The sequence below is a fragment of the Oncorhynchus kisutch genome, unplaced genomic scaffold (assembly GCF_002021735.2).
Source record: "Oncorhynchus kisutch isolate 150728-3 unplaced genomic scaffold, Okis_V2 Okis03b-Okis08b_hom, whole genome shotgun sequence".
Taxonomy (NCBI): domain Eukaryota; kingdom Metazoa; phylum Chordata; class Actinopteri; order Salmoniformes; family Salmonidae; genus Oncorhynchus; species Oncorhynchus kisutch.
The window spans coordinates 1,414,827-1,436,045 of NW_022261980.1; the positions used below are offsets into that span (position 1 = coordinate 1,414,827).

The 21,219-nt window shown below is 45.7% G+C and overlaps 1 protein-coding gene across 4 annotated transcripts in view; it reads right to left on the reverse strand.

The window, feature by feature from the left end:
- Positions 1–20,040, reverse strand: part of LOC109878480 (aggrecan core protein) — a 32,992-nt gene extending 12,952 nt beyond the window's left edge. For all 4 annotated transcript variants that reach the window (XM_031812923.1, XM_031812922.1, XM_031812921.1 and 1 more), the window contains exons 1-12: positions 19,812–20,040; positions 10,163–10,272; positions 9,862–9,953; positions 8,352–8,643; positions 7,776–7,950; positions 6,498–6,625; positions 5,928–6,221; positions 4,861–5,430; positions 4,308–4,482; positions 3,682–3,809; positions 2,617–2,910; positions 37–135 (exon numbers count right to left, since the gene is read on the reverse strand). In XM_031812923.1, the coding sequence (XP_031668783.1) occupies positions 37–135; positions 2,617–2,910; positions 3,682–3,809; positions 4,308–4,482; positions 4,861–5,430; positions 5,928–6,221; positions 6,498–6,625; positions 7,776–7,950; positions 8,352–8,643; positions 9,862–9,953; positions 10,163–10,265 (2,350 nt within the window). In that variant the 5' untranslated portion in view covers positions 10,266–10,272; positions 19,812–20,040. The remainder of the gene's footprint in view (positions 1–36; positions 136–2,616; positions 2,911–3,681; positions 3,810–4,307; positions 4,483–4,860; positions 5,431–5,927; positions 6,222–6,497; positions 6,626–7,775; positions 7,951–8,351; positions 8,644–9,861; positions 9,954–10,162; positions 10,273–19,811) is intronic.
- Between the last annotated feature and the right edge of the window lie 1,179 nt (positions 20,041–21,219).

Below are 21,219 nucleotides of genomic sequence, written 5' to 3' on the forward strand. Positions count from 1 at the left end.
TAAATTAAAGGCAAGTGAAGTGATTATGGCTCTTACCAGGCCTCAGCAAATCAGTGATGGATGTGAGGTTAACCAAAGCCTCTTCTATCTCTGTGATGTTCAATCCAGTTTCATTGGCGACAAACAAGATGTCCACTACAGGAAACAAAAAGATCTGAGTGAGTGAGTGAGTGAGTGACTGACTGAGTGAGTGACTGAGTGAGTGGGTGGGTGAGTGAGTGAGAGAAGGTGAGTGAGTGACCATGCAAGCGAACAACTGAGTGAGAGTGAATGATAATGCGAGCGAGTGAAGACGGAGTGAGAGGGTGAGTGAGTGATAGAATGAGTGAAGGAGTGAGTGAGAGAGAGAGTGGGTGAGTGGGTGAGTGAGTGAGTGAGTGGGTGGGTGGGTGGGTGGGTGGGTGGGTGAGTGGGTGGGTGAGTGAGTGACCATGCAAGCGAACAAGTGAGTGAGAGTGAATGATAATACGAGCGAGTGAAAACTGAGTGAGAGGGTGAGTGAGTGATAGAATGAGTGAAGGAGTGAGTGAGAGAGAGAGTGGGTGAGTGGGTTGGTGGGTGAGTGAGTGAGAGAGTGAGAGAGTGGGTGGGTGGGTGGATGGGTGAGTGAGTGAGTGAGTGAGTGGGTGGGTGAGTGACCATGCAAGCGAACAAGTGAGTGAGAGTGAATGATAATACGAGCGAGTGAAAACTGAGTGAGAGGGTGAGTGAGTGATAGAATGAGTGAAGGAGTGAGTGAGAGAGTGGGTGAGTGGGTTGGTGGGTGAGTGAGTGAGAGAGTGGGTGAGTGGGTGGGTGGGTGGGTGAGTAGGTGGGTGGGTGAGTGGGTGACTGGGTGGGTGGGTGGGTGGGTGGGTGGGTGATTGAGTGAGTGAGTGAGTGGGTGGGTGATTGAGAGATGACACATTATTCTATTACATTCCTGTGTCTATCCAAGAACAACGTACAGTTTTGATTGCGTTTTAGCCTGAATATTTTTTTGATGTTGAAATAAAGTGGAAACAACATGACTTACAGTGGGGAGACCAAGTATTTGATACACTGCCGATTTTGCAGGTTTTCCTACTTACAAAGCATGTAGAGGTCTGTAATTCTTTATCATAGGTACACTTCAACTGTGAAAGACGGAATAAAAAATCCAGAAAATCACATTGTATGATTTTTAAGTAATTAATTTGCATTTTATTGCATGACATAAGTATTTGATACATCAGAAAAGCATAACTTAATATTTGGTACAGAAACCTTTGTTTGCAATTACAGAGATCATACGTTTCCTGTAGTTCTTGACCAGGTTTTCACACACTGCAGCAGGGATTTTGGCCCACTCCTCCATACAGACCTTCTCCAGATCCTTCAGGTTTCGGGGCTGTCTCTGGACTTTCAGCTCCCTCCAAAGATGTTCTATTGGGTTCAGGTCTGGAGACTGGCTAGGCCACTCCAGGACCTTGAGATGCTTCTTACGGAGCCACTCCTTAGTTGCCCTGGCTGTGTGTTTCGGGTTGTTGTCATGCTGGAAGACCCAGCCACGACCCATCTTCAATGCTCCTACTGAGGGAAGGAGGTTGTTGGCCAAGATCTTGCGATACATGGCCCCATCCATCCTCCCCTCAATACGGTGCAGTCGTCCTGTCCCCTTTGTATAAAAGCATCCCCAAAGAATGAGGTTTCCACCTCCATGCTTCACGGTTGGAATGGTGTTCTTGGGGTTGTACTCATCCTTCTTCTTCCTCCAAACACAGCGAGTGGAGTTTAGACCAAAAACTCTATTTTTGTCTCATCAGACCACATGACCTTCTCCCATTCCTCCTCTGGATCATCCAGATGGTCATTGGCAAACTTCAGATGGGCCTGGACATGCGCTGGCTTGAGCAGGGGGACCTTGCGTGCACTGCAGGATTTTAATCCATGACGGCGTAGTGTGTTACTAATGGTTTTCTTTGAGACTGTGGTCCCAGCTCTCTTCAGGTCATTGACCAGGTCCTGCCGTGTAGTTCTGGGCTGATCCCTCACCTTCCTCATGATCATTGATGCCCCACGAGGTGAGATCATGCATGGAGCCCCAGACCGAGGGTGATTGACCGTCATCTTGAACTTCTTCCATTTTCGAATAATTGCGCCAACAGTTGTTGCCTTCTCACCAAGCTGCTTGCCTATTGTCCTGTAGCCCATCCCAGCCTTGTGCAGGTCTACAATTTTATATCTGATGCCCTTACACAGCCCTCTGGTCTTGGCAATTGTGGAGAGGTTGGAGTCTGTTTGATTGAGTGTGTGGACAGGTGTCTTTTATACAGGTAATGAGTTCAAACAGGTGCAGTTATTACAGGTAATGAGTGGAGAACAGGAGGGCTTCTTAAAGAAAACTAACAGGTCTGTGAGAGACGGAATTCTTACAGGTTGGTAGGTGATCAAATACTTATGTCATGCAATAAAATGCAAATTAATTACTTAAAAATCATACAATGTGATTTTCTGGATTTTTGTTTTAGATTCCGTCTTTCACTGTTGAAGTCTACCTATGATAAAAATTACAGACCTCTACATGCTTTGTAAGTAGGAAAACCTGCAAAATACTTGTTCTCCCCACTGTATGATTCAACACATTTCAGTCCAAACCTTTGAAGCAGTAGGCGTCATATCTGGAATACAGGTCTGGGTATCCCGTCTGGTTGTTGTGGGTGTATACTGTGTACACCCCTGCCTTCTCTGCACCACACGCCGCCCGGGGGTTGGTGATGGGGTACCGGACACTCCGGTCGATTAGCCAACCTGCGCGGCACTTATCCAAGCCTTGTCTCCAGGCGGCGTAGAGCTGGCCAGTAGAGGCCAGGGTAGCGTTCAGCTCCTGACAGTGAGCCAGAGCACCGTCATAGGTGAAGCCCTCACTAGAGCCAGCATGGAACACATCACCTAGAGAAGAGAGGACAGTCAGGTTAAGGGATGAGAGGATGGTGAGAAGAGGACAGTCAGGTTAACGGATGAGAGGATGGTGAGAAGAGAAGACCGTCAGGTTAAGGGATGAGAGGATGGTGACAAGATAAGATAAGACAGTCAGGTTAAGGGATGAGAGGATGGTGACAAGATAAGATAAGACAGTCAGGTTAAGGGATGAGAGGATGGTCAGGTTAAGGGATGAGAGGATGGTGAGAAGAGAAGACAGTCAGGTTAAGGGATGAGAGGATGGTCAGGTTAAGGGATGAGAGGATGGTGAGAAGTGAAGACAGTCAGGTTAAGGGATGAGAGGATGGTGAGAAGAGGACAGTCGGGTTAAGGGATGAGAGGATGGTGAAGAGGACAGTCAGGTTAAGGGATGAGAGGATGAAGAGAAGAGGACAGTCAGGTTAAGGGATGAGAGGATGGTGAGAAGAGGACAGTCAGGTTAAGGGATGAGAGGATGGTGACAAGAGAAGAGAAGAGAGGACGTGGACAGTCGAGTCAGTGCTCAAAACAACTCCCACAGCGATGTGGTTTGTGATAAGTCAAACCTCTTTTTCAATTGCCATTCATTTCCCACATAGTTAAGACAGTGTAAATATAATAAACTAGCCCAACCTCTTGACTTATCTTTAAAGACTACTACTGCAATAGACAGACAAGAAATAGACACAAGGTATGACATCTCTGGGTTACAAAGTGATTCAAGAGCAATTTGAGTGAACAAAACCTAGTGTGTTTTCTCACCCCTGAGTCTGTCCACGTAGCAGTACACATCGTAGTGTTCGTCAGCGGGCCTCAGTCCATAGGTCCTCACTCCTGGTAAAGTCTCCAGATCCCCAGAGCACTTCTCCAGAGGAGACACGATGGGATACCTGTGCATGAAAACAACCTTTATTCACGGCAATGAATGGGAGTATAATGAAGAAGAAGATGGTTGTACTGATGGTAAGGAACAGTGACAAGGACTAGAAACAAGTACAGTATCTGTATGTGGTACAGGTGGCCGCCGGCTGGCAGCACCTTCATTGGGGAGGATGGCTCATAGTAATGGCTGGAATGGAATAAATGGAATGGAATCGTACTAATCAAACACATTTTTGATACCACTCCATTGACTCCATTCCAGCCATTATTACGAGCCATCCTCCCCTCATCAGCCTCCTGTAGTTAGTGTGTGTGTGTGTGTGTGTGTGTGTGTGTGTGTGTGTGTGTGTGTGTGTGTGTGTGTGTGTGTGTGTGTGTGTGTGTGTGTGTGTGTGTGTGTGTGTGTGTGTGTGTATATACATGTATTAATCTGTCTGTTGTTCTGTCTTTAAATATGTTTGTGTGCCCATGTATACAGACAAGTGTGTGTGTGTCTTCCCGCCTACCTGACGGTCTGATCCAGAAGCCAGCCTGCATCACACTGGTTGTAGCCGGCCTCATAGGCAGCCTGGAGCTGCTCTGGGGTGGCGATGGAGGCTCCAACACTCTGACAGGCCAGCTGGGCCTCCACGAAGGTGAAGGCATAGCGACTAGATCCAGCACGGTAGTGAAACACCACGCCTACAGATGGAGAGGTAATGATGCTGATATAATGTGGTTGATCTCATGCACCAAACACATTAATCACCCCAGTGTGTTCTTATTCACAGTTTGTAATCATTCAGATTTTTTGATCAATTATTTGTTGTGTTCTTCAGAGTGTGCTGTAAAAACGACGTTGCAAATATCCTCTCACAGTCAACCAATAAAGCTTGCTAGTCTCCTCAGCAATGACTGCAATTCTTCTCTTTCCATTTCAACATGCAAACACTCAGTAGTATTGAAAGTAAGGCTTGTACACTCAGTTGTTCCAGAAACAACTTTCCCAACACAGGGTCCCAAGAAAAGTGACTACGTTTGCTATTTACAGTCAAACCCAGCAGATATTCAGTCACTGACCTGTAGCAGAAAATAAATATCCTGATCTGCTCACTTCGCCGATCTGACTCCCCACATCCGGCCTGGCCGTTACTCTCCCCACCACATCCACAACCAACTCTGTCACACTGGGCGGCTGTGGTAGGGGCAGCTCGGTGACACTGGGCAGCTGTGGTAGGGGCAGCTCGGTGACACTGGGCGGCTGTGGCAGCTCGGTGACACTGGGCGGCTGTGGCAGGGGCAGCTCGGTGACACTGGGCGGCTGTGGTAGGGGCAGCTCGGTGACACTGGGCAGCTGTGGTAGGGGCAGCTCGGTGACACTGGGCAGCTGTGGTAGGGACAGCTCGGTGACACTGGGCGGCTGTGGCAGCTCGGTGACACTGGGCGGCTGTGGCAGGGGCAAATCAGTGCCGAAGGTGAAGTCCACACTAGTGGGTTTCTGGGTGGCCAGGTCCTCGCCCAGCGCCTCGCTCTCTGTGGTCATGTTCCTGAAGAACACCTCGGGAGGACCCTGGGTCACCGTGGCAACGCTCAGCACGCCGCTGCCCGCCTCGATGGGCACCACCATGCCTGAGCCCTCCTCGTCCGTTTCTAGAGGATACCGAAGAAAGGGTTCATGTACGTGATCACTAAACTGTTGGGAACGGTTTCCAAAAGGAAACCTGTGGTGAGAATGGTTGTTTACTGTTTCACTTAACACTGTTGTGATCCTGAACAAATTCAGCCATTTGACAAATATGAAACAATTAAACGCTTAAAAATATGACACAAATATGACACTAAAACGCACGCACACACACACACACACACTTACAAATATGACACTAAAACGGGCACACACACGCTTACAAATATGACACTAAAACGGGCACACACACACGCTAACAAATATGACACTAAAACACACACACACGCTAACAAATATGACACTAAAACAGGCTCATTCCAATGATAACACATTCCAGTCTATGGTTGATTCACGGTGTAACCTATCCTGGTTCTAGTTCTGTTTGTGCTATATAGCCAACTCCTATAGGAGATGCCAAGACGACACAAACAGATCTGGGACCAGGCTAAATGCAACCTACCTGTGTAGCAGTAGGCATCATAGCGGGATTCGGGGAGGGGGTACCCCGTCTGGTTGACGTGGAGGTACACGGTCCGTACCCCCAGCAGACCCCCTCCGCACTGCGGCCTCCGGACATTGATGGGGTAGCGGACGCTCCTGTCTCCTAGCCAGCCTGCATTGCACACATCCAGACCAGCCTGCCAGGCCAGGTACAGCTGTCCAGTGGTGGCCAACAGGGCCCCCTGCTTACTACACTGTTCCTCAGCCTCAGAGTAGGTGAACTTAGCCACAGAGCCAGAGTAGAACACACTGCCTGGGAGAGGAGAGTACAGGGGAGGATGGACGTAAGATAGTGACATGTTCAGTGTTACTTGAGGTTGATAGTTGTGTAGTTAAGAATATTTGAGTCAATGTAACTCATTTAATTGATTAAGGCAATCCACATTAATCACAATTAAAATGTTCACAATTTTCACATCAGTCAGAAAAAGGAGTCTGTGAAAACGACTGTATTCTCCAAAGTGAACATGTCCTGATCTCATCCTGTCACTCACTTATCAAAAAAGATCAGGGATGTCTCCTTGGTTACCTGTCATCTTCTCGGCAAAACAGTACACGTCGTAAGTCTCGTTGACATCTCTCACTCCGTAGGTTCGCACCCCGGGGAACTCGTCTTTGTCGCCATAGCAATTCTCACGTGGATCATGGATTGGGTACCTTTCACAGAAAACAGAAATGAGTGCAAAATCCATACCAGTGCAGAGTGATAGGCCTACCTTGCAGAGAGATACTTTAAAGTGCTATCCGGTGGGGATCTGATGTATATCTCGTTGTATATGTTTTGATCCAAATCCATTCTATTTAATTCAGTATGTTGGTTTAAACACCTCCATTACAACATCAACATTCTGAGTGAATCAGTTGAGGCAGAGCCGTGTTAGTTTATTGATTCAATCGGAGCCTTTCTCTTACTTCCTGGGTAACATATTATTTCAAACATATTTTTAAGGTTAAAATGCTTTAAAAAGCTTCTTAGTCCCAGACTAGGCTTAATCTGTGTCCGGGAAACCGGTCCACAATTTTCCTCTAAACCTTCTAGTACTTCTGAGAAATCAACTAGAGGAGATTTATGGAATGAGGGCATTCGTTCTGAGGTGTTGAAAAAAACGTACAGGTGAGATCAGAGAAAGGTAAATACAATCCTCTAGGTTTTTGCCAGGGATGGAAGGAGGGATGCATGGAAGACAAGAGAGGCTGTGTGTCGAGAGGAAGTGACATGTTCAGAGGCTCAGCTGTCAAACATTCTACAGGAAGTTCTGCATGGCAGACATCTGTGTTTAGACGGAGGATCAAACCAAATACTGACGTGAAAATGTAAACATTACATAAATGGACAATGTTGAAATACAAACCGTCAAGTATAACTCTATTTATAATTCCTATATGAAGTAAATGACCTCATGATGCTTAGAGAACTGTATGCACAGTCATTATAAACTGTTAAATAAAATATTTTAACTTATTTTCAAACATTGGATAGATTGAAGATCTGGGTTCAAAATTAGACCATTGTTGTCTTTCAAAGCATTCGATTGAGCCTAGTTGGAGTGCCAGATAGGTAGAGCTTGCACTTTTGGGATTATTCCATTGGATCCATTGTGTCAGGCAAGCTCACTCACTCACTTAATATTTTAAAGAAAACAAACACTATTTGAAGACAAGCCTTATAGACTCCCTCCTTCACTTTGTTCTGAAATCAGTTCAGTTATTTCCAGTCACTTCATTCACTTCACTGCTATCGGCACTGATCTGAAAACAGCAACTGATTTCAGATCAGTGCAGATGAAGGAGAGGGATATAGGCTGACCTGACTGTCTGGTCAGAGAGCCAGCCGGCATCACACTGGTGGAAGCCGTCATCGTACGCGGCCTGGAGCTGCTCTGGGGTCGCGATCACAGCACTGTTCTGGATACAGGCTGCCTTGGCCTTCTCAAAGGTCAGAGTGTAGCGTGTCGTGATGGCCCGGTAGTGAAACACGATACCTGGAGAGAGACAACAGTGTAACAGCGACAGAGCAGCGACTAATGCCTCCATAAAATAATTAGATCACTGCCTATCTGTGTGGCTTAAAGATACATGATTTATTTAGCTTCAAAGTTGTCTGTATGGTTCATATACAGTACATAGAGTACATATACAGTACATACAGTACATAGAGCAAATGATAGAATATCAACAACAACAAAAATACTCATGAAACCATACAAATCCTTAGTTTTAGGCAAATAACATTTTTAATGTCCTAAAATCAAAAGATCAAAAGAAACTCACGTGTGTACAGGGTAGCTTTAAGCACCAACTTTGTTTACAAAGAGAGCAATATCCAAAGATGAATTCCTTGGCAACAAGCAGTCGTCACACTCCCACTACCCTCTGTCCCTACCTTGAACCAGGACGTCCACAGTGTCATGGTTGTCCTCGATGCCGTGCTGGACCTCACATCGGTAGGTGCCGGTGTCGTTGGACCTCAACTCTGTGATCTTGATGCTGGCGTCAGTGGGGGTCTGGGGGTAGCCCACCATGTGGACCCGGTCCAGATAGTCCTCCTCCACCTTGACCTCTCCGTCCATGGCCACCAGGATGACAGAGACACGCTCCTTGGTGATGCGGCTCCATTTGATGCGGTGGGACAGGGGGGCAATGGTGGGGGCGCCGGGGTCGTGGACGGTGTGGTCCTGGAAGTAAGGTTAAAGTTAAAGTTTATTAGAAAAACATAATTACATTACAATACAATATTAAATACTATCTTTATGTTGATGACCACTCTGAAATAAAACACATCAAGTCACATAATGGTGGAACTACAATGAGGTTTCTTATCATGGAACTTTGTATCACTGTAACTCGTCATTGGTCAATTGAACTGCAGTCCTGTCTAACTGAGTTTTTCTCCTCACCAGGACTCAAATATGTGAAAAGAATTGATACATAAAACAGTATTATGAGAAACATGAAAACAAGTCAAAACAAAGTGGAGAGAGTTAAAACAGTGGAGGGAGTTAAAACAGTGGAGGGAGTTAAAACAAAGTGGAGGGAGTTAAAACAGTGAAGGGTGTTAAAACAGTGAAGGGAGTTAAAATAGTGGAGGAAGTTAAAACAGTGGAGGGAGTTAAAACAGTGGAGGGAGTTAAAACAGTGGAGAGAGTTAAAACAGTGGAGGGAGTTAAAACAGTGGAAAGGAGTTAAAACAGTGGAGGGAGTTAAAACAGTGGAGGGAGTTAAAACAGTGGAAAGGAGTTAAAACAGTGGAGGGAGTTAAAACAGTGAAGGGTGTTAAAACAGTGAAGGGAGTTAAAATAGTGGAGGAAGTTAAAACAGTGGAGGGAGTTAAAACAGTGGAGGGAGTTAAAACAGTGGAGAGAGTTAAAACAGTGGAGGGAGTTAAAACAGTGGAAAGGAGTTAAAACAGTGAGGGAGTTAAATAGTGAAGGGAGTTAAAACAGTGGAGGGAGTTAAAACAGTGGAGGGAGTTAAAACAGTGGAGGGAGTTAAAACAGTGGAGAGAGTTAAAACAGTGGAGGGAGTTAAAACAGTGGAAAGGAGTTAAAACAGTGAGGGAGTTAAATAGTGAAGGGAGTTAAAACAGTGGAGGGAGTTAAAACAGTGGAGGGAGTTAAAACAGTGGAGGGAGTTAAAACAGTGGAGGGATTAAAACAGTGGAGGGAGTTAAAACAGTGGAAAGGAGTTAAAACAGTGGAGGGAGTTAAAACAGTGGAGGGAGTTAAAACAGTGGAGGGAGTTAAAACAGTGGAGGGAGGGTCCCTGAAACAGGAGATAGTAATCTTGTTAATTTTAAATGAAAAAATAAAAAATAATATGATATGTATTGCTAAATCCAACATCCTTATTTCGCATAACTGTGTAGTATTGATATTGGTGCCAGGCCGACCCACCTGGAAGTAACAGGGTAGTACCAAGGTGCTGCCCAGTAGAGGGCGCTGAGGCAGCTCCAGGGGGATGCTCACACTCAGTGTGTCCTCAGGGTCTGGAGGGGAAGAGGGCAAAGAGATGGACACACACACACACACACACATATATATATATATATATATATATATATAAACACACAATGATTAGCAACCAGACACAGGTAAAGACACAGTCACACGAACACACAAAAAGCCATGTAACCAGACACAGATAAATATGTCATTTCATATGCACTGTATAGTGAGGAGTAATATGTCCACATACCCAGAAAGGAGTGCTCCTCATAGCTGCTGATTTGCTGATAATTGTTGAATGTTTCCGAGGTGACGGACAGACAAACACAAAGTAATACAATCCACCTGGTCATAGTTTACCTGAAATCAAAAGAAGAAACGCTGACTATGCACCCTAGGAAGTAGTAGTTGTAGTTTAAGGTTAATGTTATTCAAAGGCATTGATTGGCCTAAATTCATTCAAATTCATTAAAAGACTTTAAAATCAAAGACAGGCCAGTTCTGTCTAAGAATGTCGACCATTAAGGATCACTTCCACACAAACCCTCTGTACCTCTCCTGGCCTCTGACTTCTACTAGAATGCCTTGTTAATGTAACTAGAGGCACTCAGGCTGCCTCAGGTTCTGGCCCCAGTCCACTGACTACATCTAGAATAGATCATCATAATACAATAGTAATACATTGCATTCGCAACGTATTCAGATCCCTTCACGTTTTCCACATTTTTTACGTTACAGCCTTCCTAATCCAAAAGTGGATTACATCGTTTTTTGAACCTCATCAATCTCCACACAATACCCCATAATGACAAAGCAAAGGCAGGTTTTTAGACATTTTTGCAAATGTATAATTTTTTAAAACATAGGTATTCAGACCCTTTACTAAGTACTTTGTTGAAGCACCTTTGGCAGCGATTACAGCCTCGAGTCTTCTTGGGTATGACACTACAAGCTTGACCCACCTGTATTTGGGGAGTTTCTCCCATTCTTCTCTGCAGATCCTCTCATACTTTCTGTCAGGTTGGATGGGGAGTGTCGCTGCACAGCTATTTTAAGGTCACTCCAGAGATGTTCCATCGGGTTGAAGTGCAGGTTCTGGCTGGGCCACTCAAGGACATTCATAGACTCTCTGTACTTTGCTCTGTTCATCTTTCCCTCGATCCTGACTAGTTTCCCAGTCCCTGCCAGTGAAAAACATCCCAACAGCATGTTGGTTTCATCAGACCAGAGAATCTTGTTTCTCGTGGTCGGAGAGTCTTTAGGTGCCTTTTGTAAAACTCGAAGTGGGCTGTCATGTGCCTTTTAATGAGGAGTGGCTTCCGTCTGGCCACTCTACCTGGAAGGTTCTCCCATCTCTGGAAGGTTCTCCCATCTCCGCAGAATAACTTTTGGAGCTCCATCGGGTTCTTGGTCACATCCCTGACCAAGGCACTTCTCCCCGGATTGCTCAGTTTGGCCGGGCAGCCAGCTCTAGGAAGGTGCTTCCAAACTTCTTCCATTTAGGAATGATGGAGACCACTGTGTTGTTGGAGACCTTTGATGCTGCTGACATTTTTTGGTACCCTTCTCCAGATCTGTGCCTCGACACAATCCTGTCTCGAAGCTCTACGGACAATTCATCCAAACTCAAGTCTTGGTTTTTGCTCTGACATACACTGTCAACTGTGGGCTTATATAGACAGGTGTGTGCCTTTCCAAATCATGTCCAATCAATTACATTTACCACAGTTGGACTCCTATCAAGTTGTAGAAACATCTCAAGGATGATTAATGGAAACAGGATGCACCTGAGCTCAATTTCGAGTCAAAGGGTCTGAATACTTATGTATTTATTTTTAATACATTTGCAAACATTTCTACAAACCTGTTTTTGCTTTGTCATTATGAGGTATTGTGTGGAGATTGATGAGCATTTGTTTTTATTAATCCATTTTAGAATAAGGCTGTAATGTAACAACGTGTAAAATGGTCAAGGTGTCTGAACACTTTCCAAATGCCCTGTATATGCCATTTAGCAGACACTTATCGAAAGTGACTTACAGTCATGCGTGCATAACCTTTACGTACGGATGGTATCGAATCCACTATCCTAGCGGTGTAAGTGCCATGCTCTACCAACTGAGCTACAGAGGCCCATACATTTGTGAACTAGTTTCCCAACTCCTCCCAAACAAACCCATTACCTCAGAGGTGCCTGTGTGGAAGGCATGTACAGTACACCATTATACCTGCAGTAAATCCAGTCCTGTTTTTTAAAATCCATTTTTAGACCAGTTCAATCTGGGCATTATTGACATCAGAATGAATGAAGCACTGAAACGCTGTCCTCTACTACTAGCTTCACTGAGATAAACACTTTCATTACGTAGGTTGTATCAAAACTACACAATTAATTATGATTGAATTGGAAGCACAAAGGGCTATATTGTTAGAGTGAATGAATGGCTATAGTTTAACAACTGTGTACATAAAGTTACAGTGGCCTATTCGTTGCAGCCAACTTTAAACAAAGGCTGGATGGATGAAGCCCCCCCCCCCTCCCTGCCTGCAGCTCAGTTACCCCCCCGATGAACTCTCCCCAGTTTTCATAGAAATAAAATAAGCATATAAGTCATCATTGTATGAAATTCAACCAAATTAATATACTGTAAAAAAGCAAAAAGCAAATAGTGTTTGTGACAGTATAAAGTTAGAAGGTGAATTGTTTAGGCAAAGGCATTGTAACATCAGTATTGATACTGCTACAAGTAAGGGCTAATAATACCATGATAATATCAACATCCTGTAATTCTGCATGTAATTCAAAGAGTTTGATAAGTGGTATGTGTTATATGCGTTAGTGTTGCAACTCCAAGCTCATGAAATACAGCATTACAAATGTCACTCCTCATCTCACACAGCAGTCCGTTCTGTTGTTAACGCCTCGATCACACCGACAGCCTCATTGTACAAAATAGTACGCAGCATCATCTGATATGTGTGAAACATAAGTTCAACATTCAACATACAGTTTAATGCATATGTTCAATAGATCCAACATATGCAGCACACAGAGCGCACTGCACCTGCCTCTGCAACACAACGCTGCGAGGTAAACACAGAGTTCCATTGGAAATGAATGTATTTCTGGTGCACCAAAACGCAATAACGCTGTCAGTGTGGTGGAGGCGTAAAACACAAACCTCTAAACAGGAGGGAGGGGGTGGCCAGGGACGAAAGCAGTCAACAGAAATGCTTAGTAACATCCTCAGATATATAGACATGTACTCACACTCATACACAACCTCCCTGTTCTCCCACCATGAACAAAGAGCTACTCAGTTATTTCAGAAGTAAATGTTCAGGTTTTGTGTTATTGCGTTGGAGCTCGATTCTGTTATTTCTGAGTAACAGCCCCTCCCTCTTCTTTAAGTAAAGACTACAACTTTTCTGAAGAGAGAGAGGGGAGGTGGCTTCTTGCTCAAAACTTCCATTACCCGACCAGGGTGAATTTCCCAGAGCAGGATCAATGGAGGCTGTTGGAAGGAGGGAGAAATGGGGAGTGGGGAGGACAGGCTCATCATAATGGCTGGAAAGTAATGAATGCAACGGTAACAAACACATGGACCAATAAAATATGAGTTTGGTAAACCCAGAGCAGTTATAGTTTTGTAATAAGTCTGATTAGAATAGCAGTGTGTGTGGGTTTGTGTGTGTGCGTGGTTGCGTGTGTGTGTGCATGTGTGTGTGCATGCATGTCTCACCGAGGTTCAGTCCCTCACTGATCTAAGTATATAATGATGTATTTTCAATTTATATTTTTTATTCAGAATATGGTTCCTGGTTTAGGGCCATTTGGACCAGGTCACTTTTGCTAAATAGATTTTATCTCAACAATAGAAACCTGAATATAAAGGTTAAATAACTCAATATAAACCAAATCTAGTGGCAAGCTATGGTGATCTAATCTCTCATGACATCTTTAACAGTAGTTTATTTGGTTCTGGCTGCCGAGATGAATGGTAATGAAATAATCACAGTTGTTCTCTTGATGGGATGTGACCAGTAAATGAGCCATGACAGTAAGTCTTCATCCCAAATGATACCCTATCCCCTTTATAGTGCACTACTTTTGACCAGGTCCCATAGGGCTCTTGTCAAAATAAATGTACTATATAGGGAATAGGGTGCCATTTGGGATGCACACTAAGACTCTAACCTAACACTGGGGTCACTGTGAGCACCATGCTATTACCAGACCATGCCGGATGGTTACACCCACTAACACAGTTTCCCACACTTATCCTAACATAAGAAGAAGACAGGGTACTGATTCTATCTATAGCGGGTTACAGGTGGGGGGCTATATTAGATCTGGGACAATAAACTGAAAATGATCGATAACCGACCAGACAGAACACTAATCGCAGGCATTTTGCTGATATTCTTCATTACCATAAGTAGCCTAGAGAAATGTGAAGTTTTAAATGAAATAAGTTTGATAATATGTGTGATTGTTAATGGGACAATTGATGGATACAACCATCAAACTAGTAGTAAAAAACGATGGTGTACATTAATGTTATAAATGTATATTTCTATTTATTGTTATCGCATCAATTCAGGCAATTTATCACCATATGGATTGCTGTCCTATATTGTCATGCCAGAATAAAGTCATTTTCTGAGCAAAAAGCAAATGCAATTTCCTTACTGTTCCATCTTTTCTGAGTACCTAACTGTGTTTACCCCCTTGTGTGAAGATACTCCTAACAGCATGAAGCCATTTCAGATCTTGTGTGACCTTACATTCATATTTTTCATCCTTGATCTCCAGTTACAGCATTGTGCATATACATAGTTAATACTGTGTACAAAAATATCTCTGTTGATTGTTGTGAGTCAGCATAGACTCTGAATGGAAAGCGTAGACACAGAATACAATTATTCAGTTATTCCCGTATAGTTACATAGCTATAAATCAACGTAAAGCGTCAAGTCAACTGTCACACTGCCTTAAACAACAAACATCAGATCAATAACTCTCCCTTCAACACCCAAGCCTGATTAAGTAATAATACATTAGACCTGAGCAGGACAGGAAGAATCCCAGTACTGGACCAGTGTCCTGGGATAACCTCTCAGCAGGACAGGAAGAATCCCAGTACTGGACCAGTGTCCTGGGATAACCTCTCAGCAGGACAGGAAGAATCCCAGTACTGGACCAGTGTCCTGGGATAACCTCTCAGCAGGACAGGAAGAATCCCAGTACTGGACCAGTGTCCTGGGATAACCTCTCAGCAGGACAGGAAGAATCCCAGTACTGGACCAGTGTCCTGGGATAACCTCTCAGCAGGACAGGAAGAATCCCAGTACTGGACCAGTGTCCTGGGATAACCTCTCAGCAGGACAGGAAGAATCCCAGTACTGGACCAGTGTCCTGGGATAACCTCTCAGCAGGACAGGAAGAATCCCAGTACTGGACCAGTGTCCTGGGATAACCTCTCAGCAGGACAGGAATAATCCCAGTACTGGACCAGTGTCCTGGGATAACCTCTCAGCAGGACAGGAAGAATCCCAGTATTGGACCAGTGTCCTGGGATAACCTCTCAGCAGGACAGGAAGAATCCCAGTATTGGACCAGTGTCCTGGGATAACCTCTCAGCAGGACAGGAATAATCCCCGTACTGGACCAGTGTCCTGGGATAACCTCTCAGCAGGACAGGAAGAATCCCAGTATTGGACCAGTGTCCTGGGATAACCTCTCATCAGGACAGGAAGAATCCCAGTATTGGACCAGTGTCCTGGGATAACCTCTCAGCAGGACAGGAATAATCACAGTATTGGACCAGTGTCCTGGGATAACCTCTCAGCAGGACAGGAAGAATCCCAGTATTGGACCAGTGTCCTGGGATAACCTCTCAGCAGGACAGGAATAATCACAGTATTGGACCAGTGTCATGGGATAACCTCTCAGCAGGACAGGAAGAATCCCAGTATTAGACCACTGTCCTGGGATAACCTCTCAGCAGGACAGGAAGAATCCCAGTATTAGACCACTGTCCTGGGATAACCTCTCAGCAGGACAGGAAGAATCCCAGTATTAGACCAGTGTCCTGGGATAACCTCTCAGCAGGACAGGAAGAATCCCAGTATTAGACCACTGTCCTGGGATAACCTCCCAGGAGGACAGCCAAGATTTGTCCAGTCAGGTAGAGAGGGATCCCACTCTGGCAGAGCCCATGGATTCTACACGTCCCTGCAAACTCTACTGTGACATGATGATACATGTGGTGCGGAGGAGTTCTAAGAGACACTATGGGACAGTAGTGCAGGAGGCTGATCTAGCGGTATCACTGACACCTCCAAACCACATACGGCCCCTGGAGGTGAGGGTTCAATCCATTAGTCCACCTCAACCTTTCAGCCTTCTCAACTATCTCCCTGTCTCAAACCCTGTCTAACACCCCCCATTAAGTTAGGTAACTACTGTCTCTATTCTGCCTCTATGATCTAATACAGTACGTGCAAAAAGAGGCAAGGTCATCATATAAGCTCCATCATTCTAGAAAAACTTGAGCTGCATAACAATGAAATCATTGTTTAACATATTGCTGGCCTCCTTGAATCAGTGGAGTAGGGTCAATATGAAGAGAATGGCTGTTCTCAATACTGTCAAACCCCATAAACCTTAACAGAATCAAACATCTAAAAACCAACCACTAGCAAAGAGTTAACTGGTACGTGCATGGAAAGACATAGCCAACCCTGGAATCAAGGTTCAAACCTGGCAGGGCCAGGGCTTTTCAGGCGAACAGGGACTAAAAACGTCTTGTTTGGAGAAAAAAAGTGACAGTTCATTAGCCGCCAGGTTATTTGAGCGCCGTGCTAACAGCTAACCCCCACAGTGTTTCCATTGAGCTGCTGTGGTACGGTCTATTCCCGGTGAGACTGGGGCCCATAAGACCCGGTCTGTTCCCCCTGAAGCTGGTATTATAGGAGCTCTGACAACATTAGGCCCAATGTAAACACTTGGAGGCCTTTTCCATTCCACTGAGAGACCAGTGGCAGGGTAACACTGCTCACATTCAGGTAGAGAGGTTAGCTAGCAGTGTAAGACATGATGGCAGCAGTTAGGGTCCATAGCTAATGGAAGTGATGGCTACTGCTGACTAACACACTGATTGGATCAGAGCTCTCATAGTGAATATATGTCACGTTCTAGCTTTTATTTCCTTTGTTTTGTATTTAGTTAGTATGGTCAGGGCGTGAGTTGGGGTGGGAGGTCTATGTTTGTTTTTCTATGATTTGGGGATTTGTATGTTTCGGCCTAGTATGGTTCTCAATCAGAGGCAGGTGTCATTAGTTGTCTCTGATTGAGAATCATACTTAGGTAGCCTGGGTTGCACTGTTTGTTTGTGGGTGATTGTCTATGTTGGTTGCTTGTGTCAGCACAGGTCTCATTTATAGCTTCACGGTTGTTATTTGTTTATTGTTTTTGTATTCAGTGTTCAGTACTTTCGTTAATTAAATATTCATGATGAACACATACCACGCCGCATTTTGGTCCTCCGCTCCTTCTCGCCTCTCCTCTTCAGATGAAGAGAAGGACGACCGTGACATAATCACCAACCACAACAGGACCAAGCAGCGTGGTGACAGGCAGCGGAAGCAGGAGTAGCGCAAGGAGGAATGGACATGGGATGATGTATTGGACGGCAAGGGTTGCTACACATGGGAGGAGATCCTGGTGGGAAAGGATCGCCTTCCATGGGAACAGGTGGAGGCTGATAGGAGAGCAGAGGCAGCCGGAGAGAGGAGCCGGCGATATGAGGGAACACGGCTGGCAAGGAAGCCCGAGAGGCAGCCCCAAAAATGTCTTGGGAGGGGGAACACAGGAAGTATGGCGAAGCCAGGTAGGAGACCTGCGCCAACTTCCTGTGCTTACCGGAGGGCGAGAGAGACTGGGCAGGCACCGTGTTATGCGGTGGAGCGCACGGTGTCCCCAGTGCGGGTGCATAGCCCGGTGCGGTACATACCAGCTCCGCGTATCGGCCGGGCTAGAGTGAGCATCGAGCCAAGTGCTTACATGGCACCAGCCTTGCGCACGGTGTCCCCGGTTCGCCTGCATAGCCCAGTGCGGGCTATTCCACCTCGCCGCACTGGCAGGGCGACCGGGAGCATTCAACCAGGTAAGGTTGGGCAGGCTCGGTGCTCAAGAGCTCCAGTGCGCCTGCACGGTCCGGTCTATCCGGTACCACCTCCACGCATCAGCCCTCCGGTGGCAGCTCCCTGCACTCGCCCTGAGGTGCATGTCCTCGGCCCAGTACCACCAGTGCCGGCACCACGCACCAGGCCTACAGTGCGCCTCGCCTGTCCAGCGCTGCCGGAGTCTCCCGCCTGTCCAGCGTTACCGGAGCCTTCCTCCTCTCCAGCGCTGCCGGAGTCTCCAGTCTGCCCAGCGCCGCCTGAGCTACCCGTCTGCCCAGCGCCATCAGAGTCTCCAGTCTGCCCAGCGCCGCCTGAGCTACCCGTCTGCCCAGCGCAACATCAGAGTCTCCAGTCTGCCCAGCGCCGCCTGAGCTACCCGTCTGCCCAGCGCCATCAGAGTCTCCAGTCTGCCCAGCGCCGCCTGAGCTACCCATCTGCCCAGCGCCATCAGAGTCTCCAGTCTGCCCAGCGCCGCCTGAGCTATCCGTCTGCCCAGCGCCATCAGAGTCTCCTGTCTGTCCTGAGCCACCAGTGCCACCAGTCTGCAAGGAGCCGCCAGTGCCGCCAGTCTGCAAGGAGCCGCCAGTCTGCAAGGAGCCGCCAGTGCCGCCAGTCTGCCAGGAGCCGCCACCGCGGACAGATGCCTGGTTCCTCTCTAGGTTTCTTCCTAGGTTACTGCCTTCTAGGGAGTTTTTTCCTAGCCACTGTGCTTCTGCCTCTGCATTGCTTGCTCATTGGGGTTTTAGGCTGGGTATCTGTAAAGCACTTTTTGACAACTGCTGATGTAAAAAGGATAGGTTTTGTACTAGGTCGATACAGAATACCCCTTCTTTCAGAAAGCGTGTACCAACGCTTCACTCTTGTAAGTCCCTTGTGTCCATACTGATGGGACATGCTGTGGATGGCTGCACCGAGGTGCCATCCCACTTCTGACACCAATGTGGTGAATAACCCTGACTGGGACTCATCTACAGGTCCCTCTGACTGTCAGTCCCAACACCTTAAAAGTTACACTTAAGAGGTCCAAACCTCTTGACGAGGTCGCTAGCTAGGCTAACTGTTAGGTGGGGCTGAGGTGAGTGAAGTGGACTCACATTTAGGGTTGGCAAGGAGAAAGGGTTGACAAGGAGAAAAATATATCAATCTGTTGCTGTGCCCTTGAGAAAGGCACTTAACCTTAATTGCTCCAGGGGTACTGTACAATGGCATCCCTGGCTGTGACCCCACTCCCTCAGGGTGTCTCAGGGGGGTTGGGATATCAAAAAATCACATTCCCATTACACATTTGTGTGTAACAGGACAAATATAAGCACCCCCCCAAAATACTATTATGTTATAATAGTACTTTCGGGAACACAGAAAATCTCCCCCCTTCTAATTTCCTTAATTTTGTGGCTAGAGTCAAATAGATTCTGTGGCACACATCAGATTCAAATACTTTCTATAGAACAAACTTCACGGCAACCGAAATGAATAATGAATGTATGTGTGTTATATTAAACATAGAGGGAGTAGGGCGGCATCTTTACAGATAGCTAATGTGTAGATTCATCTTGGTTAGGACGTTGCATTATCGGCACGCACGACTTGCGCGTCATTTTAGGTAGTGTGAAGATGATGAATTATGTGCGCTCGTGGACAATACACTACAGCACAAAGCTAAGTTTGCAATTTGATAAACCCGAAACAAATAATTACGTTTTGTTCACCTGTAGAAATGCAGACTCTCTCCGCGATCCGTCAGCTCAAAGATAAAAACTGCACCTGCAGAAAAGGTCAATTATTCTGGAATACTTATTTCTTCGAGGAACGTTTATTCTCAGTGAGTTTTCTGTCGTAAATGTTTCTTGTCCCGTTGATGGTCGCGTGTATCAGTTTAAAATCCAAGTGACAGTCCACGAGCGGTAGAGGACGATGGGCCGCGCGAGTGTGGAGAGCGAAAAGAATCCACTTTCACACCGGGAGCAGGTTTAGCTGTAACAAACCTGGAAGGGGGGGGGGGGGGGGGGGGTGAGTGAAGGGGAGGATGGAGAAAACATATTCAAACTTGCTACCTCATGACACCAAACTCTTGTTCCCAGTGAAATTAGGTAGCGGCAGACACAAGTCAAATGATCCAGGTAAGTCAAATGACATAATCACATTTCTGTGATTTATTCATATAGGCCTAGTCATATTTACATACCATTTGTTTTGGCCATAGCATTTCAAAGACTTGAAGGTATCAACTTCAGAGGCAACCACCTGAATTAGCCTAGTTTAGAGGGCACCAACCCGCTGATTATATTTTGGTCAACTGACTCCTTATGATGAGGAATTGTCACCATAGTAGGCCTATTCATATTTGTTCTCAGTAAACCATCTGGGTTTGTAAAATGGAGAAAAAAACTATGTCATCTCTTGGGTGCATGGAAAAGGGCACTGCTTGGAATGGTTGGATGATGTTTCTGGGAACCCAATTCATTTTGGCAGCTACAGAAGTCAATGATGGATTATGTATGTGGTGTACTGTACATAGTGCTACAGTTATAGCTCTGTTGCCTCTTATGTATAGCAGAAACATGTATCTTGTGTCCCCTTCTCTCTATTATGTCATTCCTCTCAGCATAAATGAGGTGAAAGGTCAAACTCCGGCCTAATGTGACTAAATCACCCACTTCCTTTTTTCTCGCTGTTTCTCATTACTCATATCTTGTTTCACAGGGGTATCAAAATGGATCCCAACGTGCTGATAAAAGAGTAGAAAAACCCTAAACAGGGGTCAAACAGAGTCCCTTTCAGGTCCAGACTCCCTCCTGTGGCACCACTGAATGCTCACTGGGGCAGGAAATAGCAACACATGCAATTACAAAAAATGACACGTTATGGAATTTTGTTTAAGTGAAGATTTATCCACCGAAGCATTCTGTCTGGTCTTAATTGTTATGCTGATAATAGATTGCATTCAATAATGGACTTGACTTATTGACCAAACAGCCTGTGAAAGGAGTACATTTACATTCTTATTTCTTGTGTGCAAAATGTATCAATTTTATTATGTGGCAGCTTCATCCTTTGTCCTCCATCCACGTAACATTCTGTTACTGTCTTTTGCTCTCATTAGGTCTCTTTACCTTC